The 21597-nt window shown below is 42.7% G+C and overlaps 3 protein-coding genes across 3 annotated transcripts in view; 2 read left to right on the top strand and 1 right to left on the bottom strand.

Annotated features, from left to right (window-relative positions):
* Positions 1-37: 37 nt before the first annotated feature.
* On the bottom strand, positions 38-2889 carry cdca3 (cell division cycle associated 3). Its single transcript, XM_087805703.1, has 6 exons — positions 2376-2889; positions 1757-1913; positions 1566-1686; positions 636-1505; positions 487-551; positions 38-421 (listed from the first exon to the last, which is right to left on the bottom strand). The coding sequence occupies exons 2-6, from the start codon at positions 1886-1888 to the stop codon at positions 329-331; spliced, it is 1281 nt and encodes a 426-aa protein (XP_087661829.1). The 5' UTR covers positions 1889-1913; positions 2376-2889; the 3' UTR covers positions 38-328.
* A 9025-nt stretch (positions 2890-11914) lies between these two features.
* On the top strand, positions 11915-15811 carry rbm8a (RNA binding motif protein 8A). Its single transcript, XM_087806210.1, has 6 exons — positions 11915-12038; positions 12442-12501; positions 12581-12658; positions 13681-13817; positions 14787-14923; positions 15495-15811. Exons 1-6 carry the CDS (start codon positions 11972-11974, stop codon positions 15541-15543), a joined length of 528 nt encoding a protein of 175 aa, XP_087662336.1. The 5' UTR covers positions 11915-11971; the 3' UTR covers positions 15544-15811.
* A 383-nt stretch (positions 15812-16194) lies between these two features.
* The window catches only part of otud7b (OTU deubiquitinase 7B), a 34354-nt gene continuing 28951 nt past the window's right edge, over positions 16195-21597 (top strand). The window contains exon 1 of the mRNA XM_087805529.1: positions 16195-16351. The gene's annotated coding sequence lies outside the window, so the exon portion shown is untranslated. The remainder of the gene's footprint in view (positions 16352-21597) is intronic.

Consider the following 21597-nt stretch of genomic DNA (forward strand, 5'->3'; position numbering starts at 1 on the left):
AAGAATTTTTAAGGTTACCAGGAATAGAACACTAGAAAAGTCTTTAATAAATGTACATAGTAAATTAAATTACCCAACACTGCTTTATGGTAGTGAAGTTTAGCTTGGTGTGCCCAACAGGTGTTAAATCATTTATTTCCAGTACTACAACACTCAAATTTCCAAGCTTTTCCTTAAAAAAAAAAAAGAAGCCCAGATTCAAATGATCTGTATAGAATTTGTATTCATATTTACAAAAAGAGACAGAACAGAAAGTAAAGGACATTGAAAAGTATTTTGTTTAAGAAAAGATTAAGAAAGAGCTTATTTGTAAGAGTCACTACAGAAATCATCGGTTCTCCTTGTCCAGACCCGAAGCAAGAACCCGTCGGTCCATCTGTCCGAGCTGCTGTCTCTCTGGGGTGGACACTTTCAGCTTGGTCTGAAATTAAAAACCGAAATATTATTTCTCTTGAGTTCCAGTATTTACTCACAGTTGACAAGTACCTGCTGATGGTCCCGAGGCGAGTTCGTCCCCTTGAGGATTTGCAGAGGAGATCTTCCCTCATTGCCTTGAAAACATAGGAAAAGCCTTGTTTAAAAATACGAAAAAAGGTTCATTTCCAGAACACGTTACTCGGCTCATTTCCGCTAACCTCGCTGTTTCAGCTTTCCAGTCACTCCCTTGTTTTCTTTTGCCACATTGCGGATAGCCACCGATTTGGCAAGTGGTGATGCACCCCCCCTTTTACTGGTGCTCCCCTGGATGGTTCTGGCTCTAAGTCCACTGGCACCAAAACCTTTCCCCAGCCACTGTGGTTTGAATACCACTTGACTTGGACTCGTCGGGTTCAAAGTCAGGCAAGGGGTAACCACAGGCTTCTGCAGTGGGCTTGAGCAGGATGTTGGTTCACATGCCACGGCCAAACCAGGTTCCTCTTTGGGTTCTTCAGCCGGCTCCTGCTGCTCCGTCATCTCCGACTGGGGAGGGGAATCTGGTTCCATGGACTCAACGCTCGGCTGAGAGGAGGAATTTGGTTCAATGGTGATCGTTGGGATTGCATAAGAATGTTCCGCATCATTCTGGACTTCGACGCCAGCCGTTGATTGGACATCATTGTGCACGTCAGCAAATATCTGGAATGCAGGAGCTCCATCGTGGCAGGTGATCAGACTCATGCTGAGTCTCTTGTGAAGAGGAGATTCTTTGGCTTCTTCGGCCTCTTCCACGGTGACCTCGGACTCGATCTCCACCTCGACCTGGGGCTCGTCCAGAAGAACGTATGGACTGGACTGGCATGACGTGTGGAGAGGGGGTTGGACAGGGGTGGCGAGGAGCTTAGCGTGTTCGGCCAGTGAGCCAAAGGACCGACATAACCTAGGTGTCAGAAGAGGCTCTCTAGAATCAAGTTCTTCCTCTTTAAAGAGGACCTTCTCTTCTTCCACAGCCGTGCCAGGTAAAACTTTAGCCTCCATCTCAGCGTGGAAAAAAATCCCAAGGCGACGGGCAAAGGAACCCATGGTTTCTACAGAAACAACCACATGTCATTATAGTGCGAGTCAATAAAAAGCAACTCAAGAATTACCTCTCACGGCATCTCTGACAGGTGTGCGGGTAATTTCCACAGAGGGGGATCGTGGGTCTGTGAATACTACCGGACATTCATTTTGAATCCTAGCATGAAGTTGGGACACAGGACCGGCGACCTAGAATCAAACAACCTTAGTATTGCCAAACAATCACAATAAAAATGAAACCTTGTCATTTTCTCTTTACCTGTAAAGGAGTGCGATCGATGCCAACAGATGGAGAACGTGGATCAATCAGGTCACTGACATGGTTGAGTTTAACCACAGGCTCTGCTCGTTTCTCTGCTTGAACAGCAATCTTACTCTCACTAGATCCCATAATGTAGATTGATGGTGACCTAAAGCTATAAACACACAGATAATATATTACCTTGGCAAGTTCCATCAGAAGTTGCAGTCACAATTTTTTTTTTCTAAATATTAGTGTATGAAAAGACAATCTTATTTACTAATATATATATACACACTCATTATATATTGCATACACATGTACATATAAAGTTAAACTTCTTAAATAATATGATAAAAAGCATCAATGCTGTTGGAGCAGAGTTAATGCTTTTCATTAACAAGTCAAAGAAATATAACCAGATTGTTAAACGTATATGTTCACATGGAGTTAAACTCGGTAAATATAGGGAGAGAGCAACACAACTAGCGAAAGTAACTAACGACAATGCGAGTAATTTAAATGTAGCAGAAAACGTGGAAATTAAAAAAAAAATGCGTTAAAAGCAACAAGTTTAACATTTAACGTGAACCGACATAAAAGTTTACGATAAACTTACAAACAAATATTCACTTACTTGAATAACACGCTGAGGTGCGACAAGTTCGTCCGTTCGGTCTGTAGATACGAGATAAATGCAGTGAACTGGCACTTTTTTTAAAAGATTTAAATGGAGGAGTTACGCGCGTGTTATTTTTGAATGAGCCAATCAGCGCGTCCTAGAGCCAGAGCTTCTCGATTCCGATTGGCTGGGAGTACGACGCCTGTGAAGTGGGCGGGGCGTCGACTGCTAACAGAACAGCGGTTTGAAAAATTACTGAGATGATTGACAGGACTTTGTTTTTTACTGTTCACAGCAAAGAAAAAAACCTGTAAAATACAAGCAAAAAAATAAACAAAAAACAGCAACATTTGTTTCAAATAACGATTAATAATTATAATAATAAAAAAGTGCGAAATATTCTACTGACTATATTGATTAATAACTTGAATATAAAATTAGTTTTAATTAGATAGAATGAAAAGTTTAAAAAAACAAAACAACCGTAAACTATACCAGTACAGATAAGTAAGTAGGTAAGTAATTTATAGTAGAGCAACAGAATGTATTAATATTTAAACATTTACAGTTGCGATAAATGATGATACAGTTGGCTTGTTTTCCTTTATGACTAGATGAACTCAAAGCAATGACTGTAGATACTTTATGACCAATCACACGCGATTTTCTTTGATGCCTTTGTATGAAAAGGATGATCGAGAGAACGTTTCTTTCTGGAACATTGCAGTCGCCCCTGGACACTGACCTTAAAGCTTTGCTTGTTAGTTGAGAGCGTAGCTGTATAAAGGTCTTTAGGGGAGGAGGGGCAGCATCATGCAGGACTTTATTTACCACACAGATATTGGAGAACCTTATCAAGTTGTCAAAGCTCAAGATTTTATGTTTTTTAAGTTAGTTGCAATGGTGGTAACGCCAAGTTCTACTTCATATTGGTGCTCCGCCCTCTAACGGCTTTGCTATTGGTTTACCCCGAGGCACCGCCTCGTCTCTGAGAAAGCTTAATGAACTCGCCACCCAGCAGGGGGCAGTCCACTTCCTATAAAGGCGGGAAACACCCGCCGCACTTCCTCCTTTACAACTCAGCGAGAAACAGTGGAATGGAATGATGGCGAATGAATATTGAAGTGAACCATGTGTGCACGAAGACTCCCTGAAGAGGGGAGACAAACATGTCTGCTTCGTTTGCCTAGGCCCAAATCACACGTGATGATTATGTGGCCTTCCGAGCGCTTCCCACGGCTTTTGACAGTGACGGGAAGCGTTTGAGGCTTGTCGACCCACGCCGCCTCAGAGATCATGATTATGATCAAGACAGGTTAATGCCATGTTGTTTAAGAAAAACAAACAACATGTGCGGTGCACTCGACAAGCTCACGTTCCAACGCGTTGGACCCTGATGAGTCGAGCTGAGTCGTCCCTCGATCATGAACAGACCGCGACGAGGAGGACGACTGGCTCGCTTCATGGAGTCGACCATGAGGTATGCGAGAGCGATCAGGTAAGTATCTCTTGCAGGCCACATGGCCCTCCTGCAGCGCACTCAACGGGTTCAGCTGAGAGAGATGTTAGTAGTGTACATGTGTTTCACAGGCGTCATTAGAAACTTTCGCCGCTAATGCTAAGCTAACATGCTGCGCCGTTCATAGACGGCGAGAGTTTCCTCTCAGAACACAGTTCGGAGGAGGTGTTAAACCCCTTCGTCCGGGTCATGCCGAGACTGTAATAACGGAGTCTGTCCACACGAATGAAGGGCAGACTCAACCGTCTGTGTGTTTGTTTTCAGATAAGCAAATGTCCATGAGACCGGCTTAATCAGCTGTGTGTACTTCACTTCCGTGTTGACATGCGCTGACGGGGTTTGACCGCCGATGAGCGTTGTCAAAAAAATCCCGGCGCCATGGATGGCGTCATGTTTGGCGGAGAAACGCCATGGAACGGACGCACCATGGAGAGGAATGGCCCGGCAGGAGGCGGCGCAGCTCCGCCATCACCTGCATGGGCGTGATGACGAGGCGCGACGGGGATACGGCGCTCGGAGACGGAGATCCCGTTTGTCGGCCTCATCATCTGGTGCTGGGGGAAGCGTCACCAGAGCCAGCCACCCCAGCAGCACCAACAACATCGGCAACAGCGGCGGCGGGCGACGAGTGAGCGTCGCCAAGATCCGCAACAGATGACATCTATCGACCTGACCGACGTGTACTTTCACATCGAAAGTACTTGCTTTTTTCCCTTGAGAATCATGTGTTTCAATACACTCTGTTCCCGTTCGGCTACGCTCTGGCACCCAGGACCTGCACCAAGTGTGTGGAGGCGGCACTGGAGCCATTAAGAGTGAGTGGGGTGAGGATCTTGACCTATCTGGACGACTGGTTGATCCTTGCCCGGTCAGAGGCAGAAAGTTACACTCACACACAGAAGGTGTTCACGATAAACCTCAGCAAGAGCGCTCTGACTCTAGTTCAACAGTTTACCTGGGGGTACTGTTGAACATGGAGGAGGGATACGCGCGCCTCCCAGACGTGCGTATCCAGCCCATTCTCCGACCGACAACACAGTTGCTGGAAGCTCGGCGTCATGTGACGACAGCAGGCACTGTTATGTCCCTCCTGGGGCTCATGGCAGCAGCTCACACGGTAGTTCGGCTGTGGTTGCTGCATATGAGGGAGCTTCAGAGATGGTTTGGTCGTTTCAAGCTAGACCTCAAGCGGGAACAGGGTTGAAAGTGCGCCTTCCCGCTCAGGTTTTGCAGGACATCTAGTTTTTGGGACTCTCTAGCCAACCTCAGGCCGTCCACGACGAATGGGGTCTGTCTGAGGCAGTGGAGAGCCGAGATATGGTCTCGGTTCGGTCACCCGGTGGCAGACCTCTTTGCCAGCAAGGAGAACTTCAGATGTCCTCTCTGGTTCTCCCTCAGGGCGTCGGATTGCCCCCACTAGGCTCGGACGCTTTAGCCCACTTGAGTTGGCCAGCCGGCCTACTGTTCGCCTTCCCTCCTCCGCGGCTCCTCCTCCCCTTAGTTCGGAGGACGAGGCGGGAGGCACTTAGGTTAATACTGTTGATCCGTGGGCCATCCCTTGGGCCCCGCTGCCCTGGACCGGCCTCTCAAAGTGTGGCTCCTGCACGGGACGAGCTGAGCGGGACTTTGGACCTGGGCGCCGTCGACACGCAGGCTTTATGCCTCGAAGTGGGGGATTTTCTCCCGCTGGTGTGCAGACAGGTCCTTGGACCCCAGCTCCTGTTTGGTCTCTGCTGTCCTGTCTTTCCTGCAACTTTTGCTGGATAGCGGACGGACTTTGGCGACACTGAGAGTGTTCGCATCAGCCATAGCAACGAGGCATGTCGGGTTGAGGGTGCTTCGGCTCTCGCCCACCCTCTGGTGGCACGTTTTTCTTACGGGGTGCCTGCAGGCTTCGACCTCCTGCAAGGCCTTCCAGCCCTCAGTGGGATCTCCAGTTTGTACTGGACTCTCTCACAGGCCCGACCTTCGAGCCTCTTGACCAAGTCCCACTGGATATCTTGTCTTTCAAGGTATCGCTCCTTGCCATCCCTTGGGCCCCGTTGCCGTTGGCCGGCCTCTCAAAGTGTGGCTCCTGCACGGGACGAGCTGAGCGGGACTTTGGACCTCTCTCACAGGCCCGACTTTAGCCTCTTGACCAAGTCCCACTGGATATCTTGTCTTCAAGGTATCGCTCCTTCTGACACAACCACGAAGAGAGCGAGTGAGCTTGTGCTCTCTCCACTAGCCCTGAGTGTCTTTTCTTGGCGTGTTCATGCGCTCTGATGCCCTATTCATCTGCCGCAGTAGATGCCGACGGGGTGAGGCGATCTCCTCCCAGAGGTTTCTCATTGGGTGAGATCGGCCATTATCCGGGCCTACCAAGCAGCAGGTGGATCTGCTCCTAGCGGACTGAGGGCACATTCCACCCGTGGTGTGGCAGCCTCAGTGTTTTTTTCACTGGGTGTGGCAGCAGAGGACGTCTGCTCAGCTGCTCCTTGGGCGTCCACGTCAACCTTTGCTAACGCCTATCTCCTCGACGTGACGGCGGGATCAGTAGCTCATACGGTTTTGAGCGCTGCTGTGCCCCCCTTGAGGCCCACGGCTCCAGTAGACTTGGATCCTGGGCTGGCGGGGCCCTAGCGATGCTGCTTCAGGAGCGGCGTCCAGCTGGGGGTACATTTATCCCGTCAGGCTACTCCTTGAGTTTAAACCAATAGCGAAGCCGTTAGAGGGCGGAGCACCAATATGAAGTAGAACCCCTGTGTTATCTATCATAACCTCAGGTTCTACGAATTGGTGCGAAGCCCTCTAACCTCGTCGCCCAGCGGCCGCCCTTCTCGCTGAGTTTTCAGTTGGAGGAAGTGTGGCGGGTGTTTCCCGCCTTTATAGGAAGTGGACTGCCCCCTGCTGGGTGAGTTCATTAAGCTTTCTCAGAGACGAGGCGGTGCCTCGGGGTAAACCAATAGCGAAGCCGTTAGAGGACTTCGCACCAATTCGTAGAACCTGAGGTTATGATAGATAACTCAGGGGGTTTTTGATCAAGGATTTTAAAGAACTGGCTGTGCAAAGATCTAAGCGAGTTTAAAGCTGTGGGTTTCTTCTGCTGCCAATGATAAGGAGCTTGTGGTGTGTTTAAAGTTAGCAATGTTAAATTTAAGTACATTGCAGACCTTTTTCACATGTTTCTTAAAATTAACTGTAGGGTCTTAAATGACACCCAAGTATGTCACTTCCTCTACAGTTTTGATTGTGAGATTATCCACATAGATATTTGGAAGGACACTTTGTATTGGTCTGTTCGAGAAGAACATTGAGACCATCTTCTCCGTGTTCAGTATAAGGCAGGACCTGTCAAGCCACTCAGTTGCTTTCTTCATTGCTGTAGAGAACCAAGCTGCTACAGAATTTGCGTCAGTGCCTGCCTCTCGTCCTATGAGCTGGGATAGGCTTCAGTCTCCCCGCGACAATGATAAGTGATAACGCGGTAAACAATGAATTTATTTATTAATTAAAAATGTATTATATTGAAGGCATGGTCAGTGATTTGTGTACTGGAACCAGGGGGCTAAAGAACTGCTCCATGGTGGACTTGAGCCTCTTCTTCGGCTGCCACTGCGATCCAGTTTCACAGAGGAGATCACTGGACAAACTACTGTCCATCATGGATGACTGTTTAATTCTGAGTTCTGGGGCAGGAGTGGAGCAAAAACATGACGATATTCTATGTTAATCTTTGTATCCTTTGTTCTTGTTATTTTTCCTTGATCTTGTTCTTAAACTTTGGACTTAGATTGTGTCATTTTGCACTTTCTTTCTATAAAAAACTTTGTTCTTGTTCCGTCTGTCCGTTCATCCATCCATCCATCCATCCATCCATCCATCCATCCATCCATCCATCCATCTAATAATTAGAACGTGTTTACTGTGCTGTAGGATCACTCCAAAACTATCCAATGGATTGATGATAATGACACTAATGTACAGTAAACATGAGATATTATGAGATGTTGGATTACTGTCCAATACTATACATACCTGTTCTCCCTACGAAATGTTTGAATGATTGAAATCACGGTGGTTCTTCCAACATTTGGTTTCACCCTCCAACCAGCCTCAGCCATTGTGAGGCCATGATTGACAACATGGTCCACAATTGTAGACCTAATTTCATTAGGAATCTGCCTATGTATTTGGAATCTTCTCCCTCATCCCCTGTTTAGTCCCCTTCCACCCGCATCCTCAATCCTCTTCCACGATGCCTACCTTCCATTTCTGTGTCACAGAATTGTAGAAATGGTTCACACTATGTCCTGCTCGGTTCATATTTGTTTGCCAAATGAGGGTTCATGGGATTCATCCCTGAGTGACTGTGAACAAGTGGCTTGTCATTGGTTACAACTAATACTTCACACACCTCCTCCTGAGTGAAAGCTGAAGTCCACCTGAAAGCAATTGTTCAATTTAGAATCAGAATCAGAATCCCTTTATTATCCCGCGAGGGGAAATTCTTTTTAACAAACAGCAAGAGCAATATACCAGAAGAAAAATAAAAACACACAGAAATAAAATATTAAAAAGAAAAGAAAGAATCTAAATAGAATAGAAAATAAATCTGCACTATATTATATACACATATTTACAAAAATAGCAAGAAAGGTGCAGTTAGATAATTATCTGGCTGTGTTGTTATTGTGGAGTCTGATGGCAGTAGGGAGGAAGGACCTGCGGTACCTCTCCCTCACACACCGGGGATGGAGCATCCTATCACTGATGGAGCTCCTCAATGCCCTCAGTGTGTGCTGGAGAGGGTGAGACAAGTTCCTCCTCATGGAGCCCAGCTTGCTCCGTATCCTCCTCCCAGTCACTTCCTCCACAGGATCCAGGGGGCGACCTAGGGCGTAACCGGCCTTCTTAATAAGGCTGTCCAGTTTAGCCCTATCCTTTGCTGTCATGCTGCTCCCCCAGCAGACCACACCGTTGAAGATGGCAGAGGCCACCACTGAGTCATAGAATGACTTCAGGAGTGGCCCCCGGACACCAAACGACCTCAACCTCCGGAGCAGGTAGAGTCTACTCCGCCCTTTTTTATAAAGAGCAGCAATGTTATCCACCCAGTCCAGGCGGTTGTTGAGGTGAACACCCAGCAACTTGTAAGACGTGACAATCTCAATGTCCTGTCCCTGGATGTTCAGTGGTGAGGGGGAAATGGAGGGACACCGCCGGAAATCCACAATCAACTCCTTAGTTTTGTTGGAGTTGATCTGGAGGTGGTTTTCCAGGCACCAGTCAGCAAAGTCCTGGACAAGTCCCCTGTACGACCCATCATCCCCGTCCTTAATGAGGCCGACGATGGCGGAGTCGTCCGAGAACTTTTGCAGGTGACTGGTGGGAGACAGGTGTTGGAAGTCTGCAGTGTACAGTGAAAAGAGGAACGGTGCCAACACTGTTCCCTGGGGGACCCCTACACTGCACAGTACAGTCTTCGAAACACCATCCCGGGTGAGGTGAGTGTCCGCTCCAGACAGCTCCAGCTTGTCCCTCAGGATGTTCGACCTGATGGTATTGAAAGCACTGCTTAGATCCAGGAAAAGGATCCTCACAGTGCTTCCAGGCGACTCCAGGTGAGAAAGTGCTCGTTGGAGAAGGAAGATGATGGCGTCCTCCACGCCGATGTCAGGTTGGTAGGCAAACTGCAACGGATCCATGGAGGAGCGCACCAGAGGACTCAGGTAACTAAGGACCAGCCGCTCCAGAGCCTTGATAAGGTGGGATGTCAAGGCCACAGGTCTGTAGCAGCTGGGATCCTTAGGGTGCTGAGTCTTCGGCACCGGTACCACATAGGACGTCTTCCACAGTAGTGGAAATCTTCCCAGGGTCAAGCTCATGTTGAACAGAAGTCCAACAATTTCACTTAACTGGTCAGAGCACGTCCTGAGTACTTTGCCACTTTCTCTTTCCTCTTTCACTTTTTCTGGTTCTCCTGAGCTGATTTCTCACCTGGAGAGGTGTGAGGGACAGGCTGGGGTGGGGGGGCATTTTACTTTTTTTGTTTTTATTTTTATTTTATTTTATTCTATTGTATTTTGTTAATAGTGTTAAATTTCTAATTTTGTAAATAATTGTATATTTTTAAGATCTTTTTTTATTTTATTTTGTATTATCTCTTTTATTTTTATTTTTTTCCTTGCACTTTATTTTTTTAAACTGCGCTGTTGTAAAAGTGTGTTTCCCCTCTGGGGATGAATAAAGCTTTTCTATTCTATTCTATTTTCCCCTGTGGAGTCAGCGGGGGGGCTGGAACAATACAAACTCGGGGGGAGGAGAAGGTAAATGTAGAGGTGTAAATGGTGTAGAAGACGGGGGGAGGGCCGACACCTCAAACCTTGAAAAATAACCGTTTAAGTTGTCAGCCCAATTCTGATCCCCCGCCGCTACAGAGAGCCTGGTCTGATGTCCGGATATGGATTTCAAACCTCTCCAGACATCTCTGGTGTTGTTATTGGCCAGACTCTCTTCCATCTTCCTCCTGTACCTCTCCTTTCCCTCCCTGATCTTTCTTCTCAGCTCCTTCTGGACTGCCATCAGATCCTCTTTGTTTCCTGACCTAAAGACTCTCCTCTTCTCCTTTAATAGAGCCTTTATTTCAGGATTAATCCAGGGTTTGTTGTTGGAGAAGCATCGTACAGTTTTAGTTGGTACAATGCTCTCCACACAGAAGTTGATGTAGTCCGTGACACATGTAGTTAGTCCGTCAATATCCTCCTTGTGGGACTCACTGAAGATGCTCCAGTCCGTGGTCTCAAAGCAGACCTGCAGAGCTTCCTCAGCTTCATCAGACCACTTTTTGACCGAGCGAGTCACTGCTGGTTGCCTGCTCACAAGTGGCTTGTAAACAGGTTGGAGATGGACCAGACAGTGGTCAGCTCGTCCCAAAGGAGGAAGGGGGGATGATAAATAAGCGTCTTTAGTGTTCGCATAAAAAAGGTCCAGTGTGTTATTGTCTCTGGTGGCACAAGTGACGTACTGCGTGAATTTGGGCAGACAGGAGGAAGAGATGCGTGATTAAAATCACCGGAGATGATAAAGAGGGCCTGAGGGCTCTGAGTCTGTAACCCGTTCACTACTCCAGTGATGACGTCACATGCTGCCTCCGCGCTCGCCGACGGTGGAATGTACACAAGCAGGAAACATTTCAAAGAAAGGTATAAAATTTGCTTGACAGAATTTGACAACTAGTTCAACAATTTTGTATGTAATGATTCAAGCAATGAAATGAAGACTATTCGTTTTATTGGGAACGACTATTCAGCATCCATAAGTATATTTCAGTTTGACTGACATGACATGAGCAAATGACAATGTTATAAAACAGCAGATAATTGTATGAAAGCAACTGATACATGTCCAAAAGCATTTTCAATTTGTTCAGAGGAAGAAGAAATTGCTACTATAATGCGCTCAAATGATTAAATGTTGCGGTGGTTGAATTAAAAGTTATGAGAATCTGAGAAAAGCACCAAAGCAACTGAGAAAGACTGTAAATTGAATTGTTTCCTCATGAAAGTTGTTTTGTCATAAACTAAGTTAACCACCGACACCTTGTATGCATTATATATTAACAGGTCTCTCTTGAAAATGAGACTATGGGTCTCAATGACAACTGTCACCTGTTTAAATAAAGGCTAATAATGCAAAATAGAAAATAAAACTGCACAAACAAACAATTTACGCGTCTTGATTTTAGAGCATCTCTAATGTTTGATGGCAATCAAAATTATAGATTTTGTGTTACAAAAAAAGTTTGATACTTGAATATAAACATTTGAATTCTAAACTACCAATAATGACATTAAAGATATAAAGGTTTAATAAAAGATACATTCTCGAAATCTATACAAAAAAACAAAACAAAATAAGGGTAAAAGCCCAGTAATCATGTTTCCTGATGACAGTGTTTCATATTAAATAAATAATAGGAATATAATCCATGCTTAATTCGTGGATATTTTCGGAAATGACGTCAAGACAACCCGGATGTGGAAGGTAATCGGCACGGGGAAGGTTTTAGGGCAGTTATATCACTTCCTGTCTACACACGCAGAGAGACATCATGGCGGACGTACTGGATCTTCATGAAGCGGGAGGCGAGGACTTTCCTATGGACGAGGATGGTGATGGTGATAAATGTTTTTAAATACGTGTTTTAAAAAGCTTTTCGAAGCTCACTTCTTTGAAAAGTAAACTATAACCGTCGACGTAAGATGGTTTCGTTATGAAAAGGCAACAAAGGCGTACTGCGTGGTTGTGGGCCTAACCGATGCTAAGGAGCTAATGCCGCGCTAATTTGTATTTACATTGAATGTGTGGTGTATTTTTCATGTTTTGCCAGTATTATTAACAATTGTAGTCTAAAATAATGCTGTTAATCAAAGTTAATGTTGAATGTGTATCGATAAAGATTAGCAAACACTGATTTTTGCTGTTAGCTTAAGAGGTTGACTAATGCATCTATTTTTGCGCCATATTTTGTAAATGGTTTTTAGTTATTATTAAACTCGTCATAAATGTGTTATTTCACAGAGAGCATCCACAAGTTAAAGGAGAAGGCCAAGAAAAGAAAGGGACGAGGCTTCGGTGCTGGTGAGTGACTACTTTAACTGATCGATCATGAACATCTCAACATGGTTTGTTTAATGTTCTACTCTATTTGTGACTGCAGAGGAAGGGGCTAGATCCAGAGTCAAAGAAGACTATGATACCGTTGAACAGGATGGGGATGAGCCTGGTCCACAACGATGTAAGTTATTATGTTTCGAAAATTTGTTCAAATTTTTCTTTATAAATTATTAACATTGTTTACATTCTTATTTTTAGAATAGAGAATATGGAGAAGTGTTAAACACATCAGGTCTCATTAAGTGTTGATAAATCTCTGTGGAGATTCGCATGTAAAGCTCTTGTGAAAAAAATACTAAGCACTCATAATTGATCAGAAACGTGCGTGTCTACTTTATGAATCTCAAAAGTAAGAGCAGCTCATGGTAATGCGTAATTGGCATAAATCTATACTCATGAATAGACGATAATCACCACATAAACAATTAAACAATTTCCCGAAGGAGACCTCCTGAGGGATCAATAAAGTTTTTACCTTACTTACCTTACATATGGTGACGGGTCGACTTCCAGACACGCCGTAAGCAGAAAGCGAGTAAATAACATCTCGGAAGTAGAGAGGGAGAGCACAAGAATAAAAGCTCATATTAAGCTATTATAACAAAATATGTTAATCATCAGACATATTTACTGACTGAGAGATTTCCTCAATAGTGCAAGCAACACTCATCAGAAGGGGACATTTTGGACTGTGAGGTCACTCCCCATGTGACTGAAGTGTTTCTTTTGTGGATTTATTTGCCCCCATTTTAATGTCAAATAATTAAAGGTTCACCTGAAATATGATCTCGGAGTAAAGAATAACATACTGGTAATATTATCTTCTATATCTATACCTCTCAAACTTCCAAAACCCTCTTTAGCTACAGATTTTCGTCTGTTAGGGATCCGATTGGATCGTTTATACAAGATTATTCATGGTAAGGAAATTTATGCCTGAGTTGTTTCACGAATATGGATCCTGGTACCACTTAAATGGCGCCTTTTAAGTTTTGTCAAGAGTGTTTGCACTGTCCCTATTCCTTAGTAAGGGGCTTTTTTTTGCTGAATTTATTTGGGTACATTTTTTCATGTACGTTTCCTGTCCTTTAAGTGGGATCTGTTCTTTTTCTTAAATTTTTTTTTTTTTTTTTGACCTTGTAGCCGTAGAGGGCTGGATCCTTTTTGTCACTGGTGTACATGAAGAGGCAACCGAGGAGGACATCAATGACAAGTTTTCTGAGTTTGGAGAAATAAAAAACCTCCACCTTCCTCTTGACCGCAGAACCGGTTACCTTAAGGTAAGAACCTCCCATATTGTTTCTACTATTTGTTCCAAGTTATAGTAGGTTGGTGACCTTAAAACCAGCTCAAAATATATAGAGGGTCTCCGTCCACTTAATATTTTGAGTACACAAGAACGTTCACACTGAGCACACTCAAACGGACAAAAAATGGAGTATGGATTGATGGGCACTTTCCAACCTCAACGGCCGCCATCTTAGTGACGTAGATGACAGAAGATGGGTGGCTGCTTTACAAATGGCGGCGAACATTGAATCACAACTTAATAACTGTTTCGATACATTATAGGTGATCTAGTCAGCTGGTTGCAATCAGTGTTCAGCAGTAGTAGTAGAAGTAGCTGTCGAGTTGTTTCCGGTGTAGGTACAATTTCTGTCCCCCTACTTCCTTTGTGATGACGTCACACGCTGCATATGCAAACATCTGTTTAAAATATTTTTATGGGTTGAAGAAACTTCAACAGAATGTTTACACGATACTTTTTACCACACATAAAACATTTATATTGACGTCATCACATAGGAAGTGGGGGGACAGAAATTGTCCCTACACCGGTAAGTGCGTAACGGCAGTGTTTCTTTTAGACGGTAATACTTTGTCGAAATGTGTGGCATAGCAATAGACATGTTAAATTTGTTTTACCGAAAAATGTGTAATGTCGAGACATCAATACAAGACATGCGTTACAACTACAATGGAGATGAAGGCGACGACAACTGAACGCACCAGCCGGAACCGATTCCTCTGGAAAAATAAACCCAAACCTTAGATGACATAAGGGTCAATGTACCCCTAGTTTGATGGCCATGGAGATGTGCTATTGTATAACACTTCATACAAAGATTGGCGTGTTCTGGCCTTTGGGCTCATTTTCTTTGTTTTTGTAGAAAATGAAGGAGAACACATTTGACCAACAACATTCACATCTACATGTGCACTAATTGGAGCATTTCACATTTTTTCAGGGTTATGCCCTGGTTGAGTATGAGACTTACAAAGAGGCTCAGGCTGCCATGGAAGGTCTCAACGGTCAGGACATGATGGGTCAGTCAATCAGTGTTGACTGGGGGTTTGTCAGAGGCCCGCCAAAGAACAAGCGAAGGTGGGTATTTTAATTGCCATTTATTAAATATGGGCAGATTATGTCACTCAATTTGAAATGTATTTTATTAAATTAAAAAAGGCTCAGCTAATACCTTCACAGACTACAATGTAGCTTGTTGCTTACAACGACTTACAATTTCCATACCAACGCATTTTACAAACTATTTTGGTTTTAGCAGCGCTGACCCAATGACACATTTTCATCATTCTGAACTTTACAAAGGAACCTTCCCAATGGATTACTTAAATACCATTTCTATATCTAACTACTATAAACGTTCTATGATTTAACGGCTCACCTTTAAAAATGGTTATATTTGTTTGCCAGCAGGTGGCGCCATCTTAGTTTTCTACGTCTGAAAGCGTTTCCTTTGTGATTGTCAATCAGTTGCATAGGTTTAATAGGGTGTCCAAGTTGACAAACTTACAAAAAAGATAAAATGTCAGCAGTTTGATAAAACGATGTAAGCTGTTACAGTGCATCTCATTCTTCTATTTTAATTCCTGTCTGTTTTCACTTTAATTGTTTCATTTCCTAAATGTCTTTTTTCTTGCTCAATGCATTGCAGGACCGGAGGTCGCAGGCGAAGCAGAAGTCCAGACAGGAGGCGGCGTTAAGATTTCATTAACTCAAGTTTTGTTTCTACATACAACCTTTTTGTTTTAAGTATTTTTTGTTAAACTTTTTTCTTGTGCTGTCAAATCGCACGTTTGTTATTTCATTGGGTAGTAAGAAGAAGTTCTTGGAACAAACTGTAACTTAATTTGTTCTGCGGGTAAAAGGATAGTGATAACATTTATCTCTTGTGCCCAGTTGTAAGCATTTTAGAGTGCCGAGTTCAGTTTTTATATTTGGGGAAAAATGATTAAAGTTCTTAAAAGGTGATGTCTGCCGTTTCTTTCCAATTATGACCACGACTCTGCATTCACGTCACACTGGATGACCTCACTGGAGCGGAGGGACCGCCCTGGCTATTTTGTCAAGTGAAGCACCTGTCACTCTGGATCCAGTGCTGCACTCATAGGCTATTAGGGATGTTAGTAAACACACGCCCTTATTTTCCTCTTCAACCAATCAGAGGAGGCCAGTTGTGTACGCCGTCGCTCCCATTTGCTCCCACCATACGTCAAATTAATCCTTCAATGATTGCCATTGGTCTACGAGGACGCCAATCAAGCCGCCTACCTCTGCTGATTGGACCACTGCGGGGAGGGGCGGATCCACCTCTTCGCTTGACGTTGTTGTTGTAAGTGGTGGAGATATTACTTTGTCGGCGATGGTCCGCTCTGGGATTCTACGTGTATTTCCCGGGATGCTAAAAAGTTAATATCGGGGCTTTTTTGGTACTTGTACGGTCCTTACAAGGAGATGGTGAACGGAAAAGTAATGGGCGCGATGAAAAGAAGATCTACTAGGCCGTTGAAGGTGAGCACTGAAGAATACTCCAGCTCCTAGCGTTAGCCACCGCTAGCATTGATTAGCTCCACACAAGTAGCTACACTTGCTATTCTCTCGTGAAGGTTCTGACCAAGTGTGCGTTAGACGTTCATCTCTGGTTCTCCTCGTTGCATCTACATCTCGACCATCCTGTGATGACCATAGGAAGTTGAGACGTGCGTTAGCGGCTCATGCATCACATGTTTTACGTAAGCGTTCTTTTATTCGTCCTTATTTTAGTCCAAATATTAGCTGCTAAGTTGACTTTTTGTCAACTCCAAGAGCCAGGGACTAATGCTAATAATTCGGCTCAGCATCTATTTTAACTGCAATAATGCATCTTAACGATGCTTATTTTATTCTCGCATCTATTGCTGCAAAGATGTCTGCATTTTTAGCAACAATTCTCCTTTACTTAACCATCGTAGCATCGTCACGACGCCGGCTTCTGTATCTCTCTCTTGGATGATGTAATATCCACGTTAAGAATAACTGACTCGATTGTTTTCATCCGCGCACGCGTGCCTCGTAACCTAAAATGGAAAAGCTGTTTTAAAAGTTAAAATTCAATGGGATTGAATGACCGGTCATTGGGTTCGTTTCCCTGGACTGGTTTTTGGAACGAAGGACGGTTTTACTCGCAAACATGTCCAGCTTCGATGAGCCAGGACTGTATTACACTTTAGTGCTGAATTATTTAAACTTTGTTTTTATGCGTCCTTTTGTTTCTCCAAGACAACGGACAGACGGTGACCACGAAAAAATAAGGACCGGTTCTGGTTATTTATTGGTTGTCAAAAGGAGAAGCACTGTTGTCAGAAAGTTGAGGCTGCGCTTGGGACGAAAAGATTAAATTCCAGTCGATATAAGTACAGCAAGAGAGCAAAGGTGCGGTTGTGGCGATAAGAAGAAAGTGGTTTCTTTCGTAGGTACACGTTAGACTGACTTGTGTAACACAACATGGAAAAAACTAGTAGAAAATGTCTACATGTGTCCTTTAGAACGGGATAAGGAAACCATTCATGTGAGACTTTCATTCTTCTGCTCCCTGTCCAACTCTAGATGATTTTGTTGACATTGGTTATAGAATTGTTTAGATCCTGTTTTCGACTTGACTTTAGCTGGAACAATGAAACATTTGGACAAAACTGGACCCCCTGGATTCCAGGGAAAGGGTAGCAGTTTATGCTTTAAATGTTGTGTTTATGTTTCACTCATTCATTTGATATTAGAGTGCTTTGAAGGGCATTTTAAAGCAGAATCTTGCATTTTAAAAATTGAATCCACTTCCTACCTTTTGAAATAATCTTTATTTTAAATTTTCATTTAGGTGCTTACAAACCAAGTGTTTATCGTTAAAACACATTTTCTTTAAAGGGAACTTCGGTACTATAGGTGTGTGAATGGTTTTATATCTCCGTGTGCCCTGCGACAGGCTTGGCACATGTTCAGGGTGTCCCCCGCCTCTCGCCCAAAAAAGCTGGGATCCCCCTCCGCAAACCCATTAGGGAATCTGCGACCGAAAATGAATGGACATTTTTTTGAAGGGTGATGAGACATACGACTATAATCACCTTATGCATTAGTCATCTATTATTTTCTTGCCCTGTGAACTGGCCTACATAACTGCCAACACCTCTGATAAGATCAAATATATACATTTACACGTTCATATATGTTTGGTTAATTAAAAAAAAATGTAAATGTAGTGACAAATAAGGTTTTTATTAACACGTTTTTATAGGTGACACGCTTTGTCATCTCGAACCCTCATCACTTGAAGGTGCAGTTTGATACACAGAGCAGCACAGGGAGCCCCTCAGTCAAGTATTTTAAGTAGGGTGTAGCATCCTTCCTGCTGCAGTTTTGAGTCAACATTCCCATTCGTCCCATTCTAAAGTTGAGTTTTTATTCTTCACTGCTGGTACCTTTTTCCTGTTTTGCTGCTGTTTTAATAAAACAAACATGTATGTAAGTTGTTAAAGGGTTAGTTCACCCAAAATTTATATTTCACCAATTTTCTACTCGCTCTCATGTCGACTAAGGATTGGGATAATTTTCAGAGTAATCTGTTCCTTTTGAGAGTTAAAGTAAATGCAAAAATGTATATCTATTTTATTGTACCGACTGGAGCCGAGTGGTCTTGTCTTTATCTCAGTCCAATAAGACGCTTAAAAACATCCACTTAATGTACCTACATATTGCTTGTCTGTAATCTCCATGTTGTATTGAAGCCTCAACGAGATTAATTGTTGTATTGTATTTTAAGATTGTTTGTGGCAGACATTTAAAAAATAACTTCTATATAAACCGTAAGTACTCTGGCTAATATAACCAGTGCATCCACAGCACATACTTTCTGTTACTGTCAACACTGGAAGCGCTCACGATATCACTTGGAATTCAGTATGAACTATCACTTTAAAGCAGCTCTAGGTTTGGGTACCTTTAATATTTTTGTACTGAAAAATATTTTCATAAAACATCAACTTAAAACTAGTTGAATTACTCGTATACCATGACTTGAGGTGTTTTGTCTGATCTTTAATTTCACTGTAAAAGTTCTTGGGGAAGGTGTGAACATGCTACATATCACAATGGTTGGGGATTATGGGAAAAGAACAAAGTTATGTTATTATTATATATTATTATTATATAGTTAGGACAGATTTCCAAAATTGACACATAATAAGAATGTCTATAGAACCTAGAGATTATTTAAAAAAGCAAGTGTTCTTATTAGCTAAATACAAAATCTGGACTATTAAGGGATATAAAGGAAAACATGTCTGTTAGCTAACAAGTCTCGTCGCTTGTTTGAATTTGCTGGATTCATAGTAGTCAAGTAGTTTAATCAGTCATAATTAGTCTCTAAATCTAAAGTTACCTTGCTTTTCTTTTTTCTTTACAGTGACTTGCCTCTCTGTCAGCTCACTTTAAAAATATGTCTCCTTTATTAACATCTGTTAGAGATTGACCCATTTATTGGCCTGCTGGATTCCCATTTGTTGCCCACTAAAATATTTAGTTTGATAGGAAAAACTGCATGAAGATTTTTCAAATAATAAAGTGGGGTTACATTTAAAAGAATGAAAAGAAAAGACAACGGTTTGCTGACACTGGAGAAGTTTAAAAAGTGAATTGTGTGTTAAAACTTTCATTCCTGCCATGAACCAACAAATGACATGCATATATTTTACTTTAAAAAAAATCTAAAGTTTTCCAGCAACTTTAAAAGTGATTTTATAGTTTATTCATATATTTATATTTTCACATATCTGTGCGTTTTATACTGCATACAGATGTAAATGAACGTCTGTCTTGTTTCACTTCACAAATGTCTTGTTTCAGGCAAAAACGTAATCATGTGGTTAAGGAATATCATTCTTGGAGTTTCTTGAAAATATAATTAAATCGACTTGGTTTAAAAAAAAACAAAAAACCTTGTTTTATTTTGAAAAGCTCTGTCGGTCTCAGTATAAGGTAAATTGGTATTACAATGTATCTGTTGCGAGCCATAAGACAAGATCATGTAAATGTAACTGTATATTCATGAAAGCCAAACAGTACCGACGACATAAGTACTTGATGACTGCTGAATGAAAACATCTATGATTCAAATGAAAATGCAAAAAAAATCTCTTAATGTATAGAACATTATATTTTGCCAACAGCAAATATCAGTCTGTTCCTGAAGCAGCTGGTGTTTTAACTATGTTTCCTACATTCAATATCTTCCTCGGAGTAAAGGATGTGTCTGTTATTGCTGTATATAGTGTTTCACAGGGCAACAGTGCTGCTTCAGCAGAGCTGAGGGTATGAAAGTTTAAATTCCTCTCCGCTGGGCTCTCCCAAACAGCTGTTCTCCGAGTGTGTATATGTCTGAGGGCTGGTGTCAGTTTCCGAGCCAAACCCGTTTGGCTGCAGATGTATTCCCATCAGATCTCTCGTACCCAGTCAGATTAATAAGTCATCGGATGAGTGCTTTCTCCGGTTAGTGGGACATGCATGTGACAACATTGATGTTGAGTTTGCACTCCGTCTTGAAGACACGCATCAATAATATAGATCGGATTGGTTAGTGTTTCCTTGATGATTATTGTGCCATAATAAAGAGATGTACCGTATTTTCCGGACTACAAGTCTCTCCAGCCATAAAATGCATAATAAAGAAGGAAAAAACATATATAAGTCGCATTTTTGGGGGAAATTTATTTGATAAAATCCAACACCAAGAACAGACATGTCATCTTGAAAGGCATTTAAAATAAAAATAGAATAGAGGCAACAACAGGCTGAATAATTGTACGGTATGCTTACGTTACATGTAACTGAGTACGTTCCTGGTATGTTAACAAAAAATATTATTAGAGTTATTCAGATAACTATAGCATAAATAACTAAGAAGTTTACCAAACCATCCGTGTAACTCCAAATAACTCAAATCCAATGAAATCTTCATCCTCGGTGTCACTTTTAAACAACTCCGCTAACTCCGGAGGTAGAAGATGCGGCGCTTCCTCTTCTACGTGGAAATTATCAACACAGGCCTAGAGCGCCCTCTTGCGGTTTAGTGTGAAAATAACATGTGAAATGATATACCGGTAATAATGTGTTAATAATTTCACACGTTAGTCGCTCCAGAGTGTAAGTCGCACCCCCGGACAAACTATGAAAAAAACTGCGACTTATAGTCCGGAAAATACGGTATGCACCATATATTTAGAATCATTGAAATGGCAGATAAAGAAAATACATAGTTTGCCATTTAATTGTCTAGTAACCAACTAGCCTAATGCCCTCCACTGCTGCTAGTGTAGAGAAGTTAGATGCGATATGTGATATTAATCTTCACGCTACCACTATGAGACAGGCATCAATAGGTGGCCTGTTTCTTCTCGAGGCCTCTATGTCCAGACAGCAACTCGTAAAACCGCCTGGAGCCTCGCCCTGTCGCCGTGGCTGATTTCCTGCCAGTCTTGTGACACAGCAAACCAACTAGTACTGAAGATGTTTGTGTCCCGAACCAAGTCATCTACCTTAGAACAACCGGTAACCAGACACAGGAAGCTGTTCAGTAATTGTGGAATAATGATTTGCAATGCGTTTGAAATAGTTTGAGATATTTGTTAAATCGTGCAACATGTTGAAACTAAATGGTAACAAAGTTTTGATACGGATATTAGTAACAATCCTTTTGCAGAAGCTAAATATTTGTGTTCAATACTTGAATT

This window comes from Callionymus lyra, chromosome 13, assembly GCF_982586985.1.
Source record: "Callionymus lyra chromosome 13, fCalLyr1.hap1.1, whole genome shotgun sequence".
Taxonomy (NCBI): domain Eukaryota; kingdom Metazoa; phylum Chordata; class Actinopteri; order Syngnathiformes; family Callionymidae; genus Callionymus; species Callionymus lyra.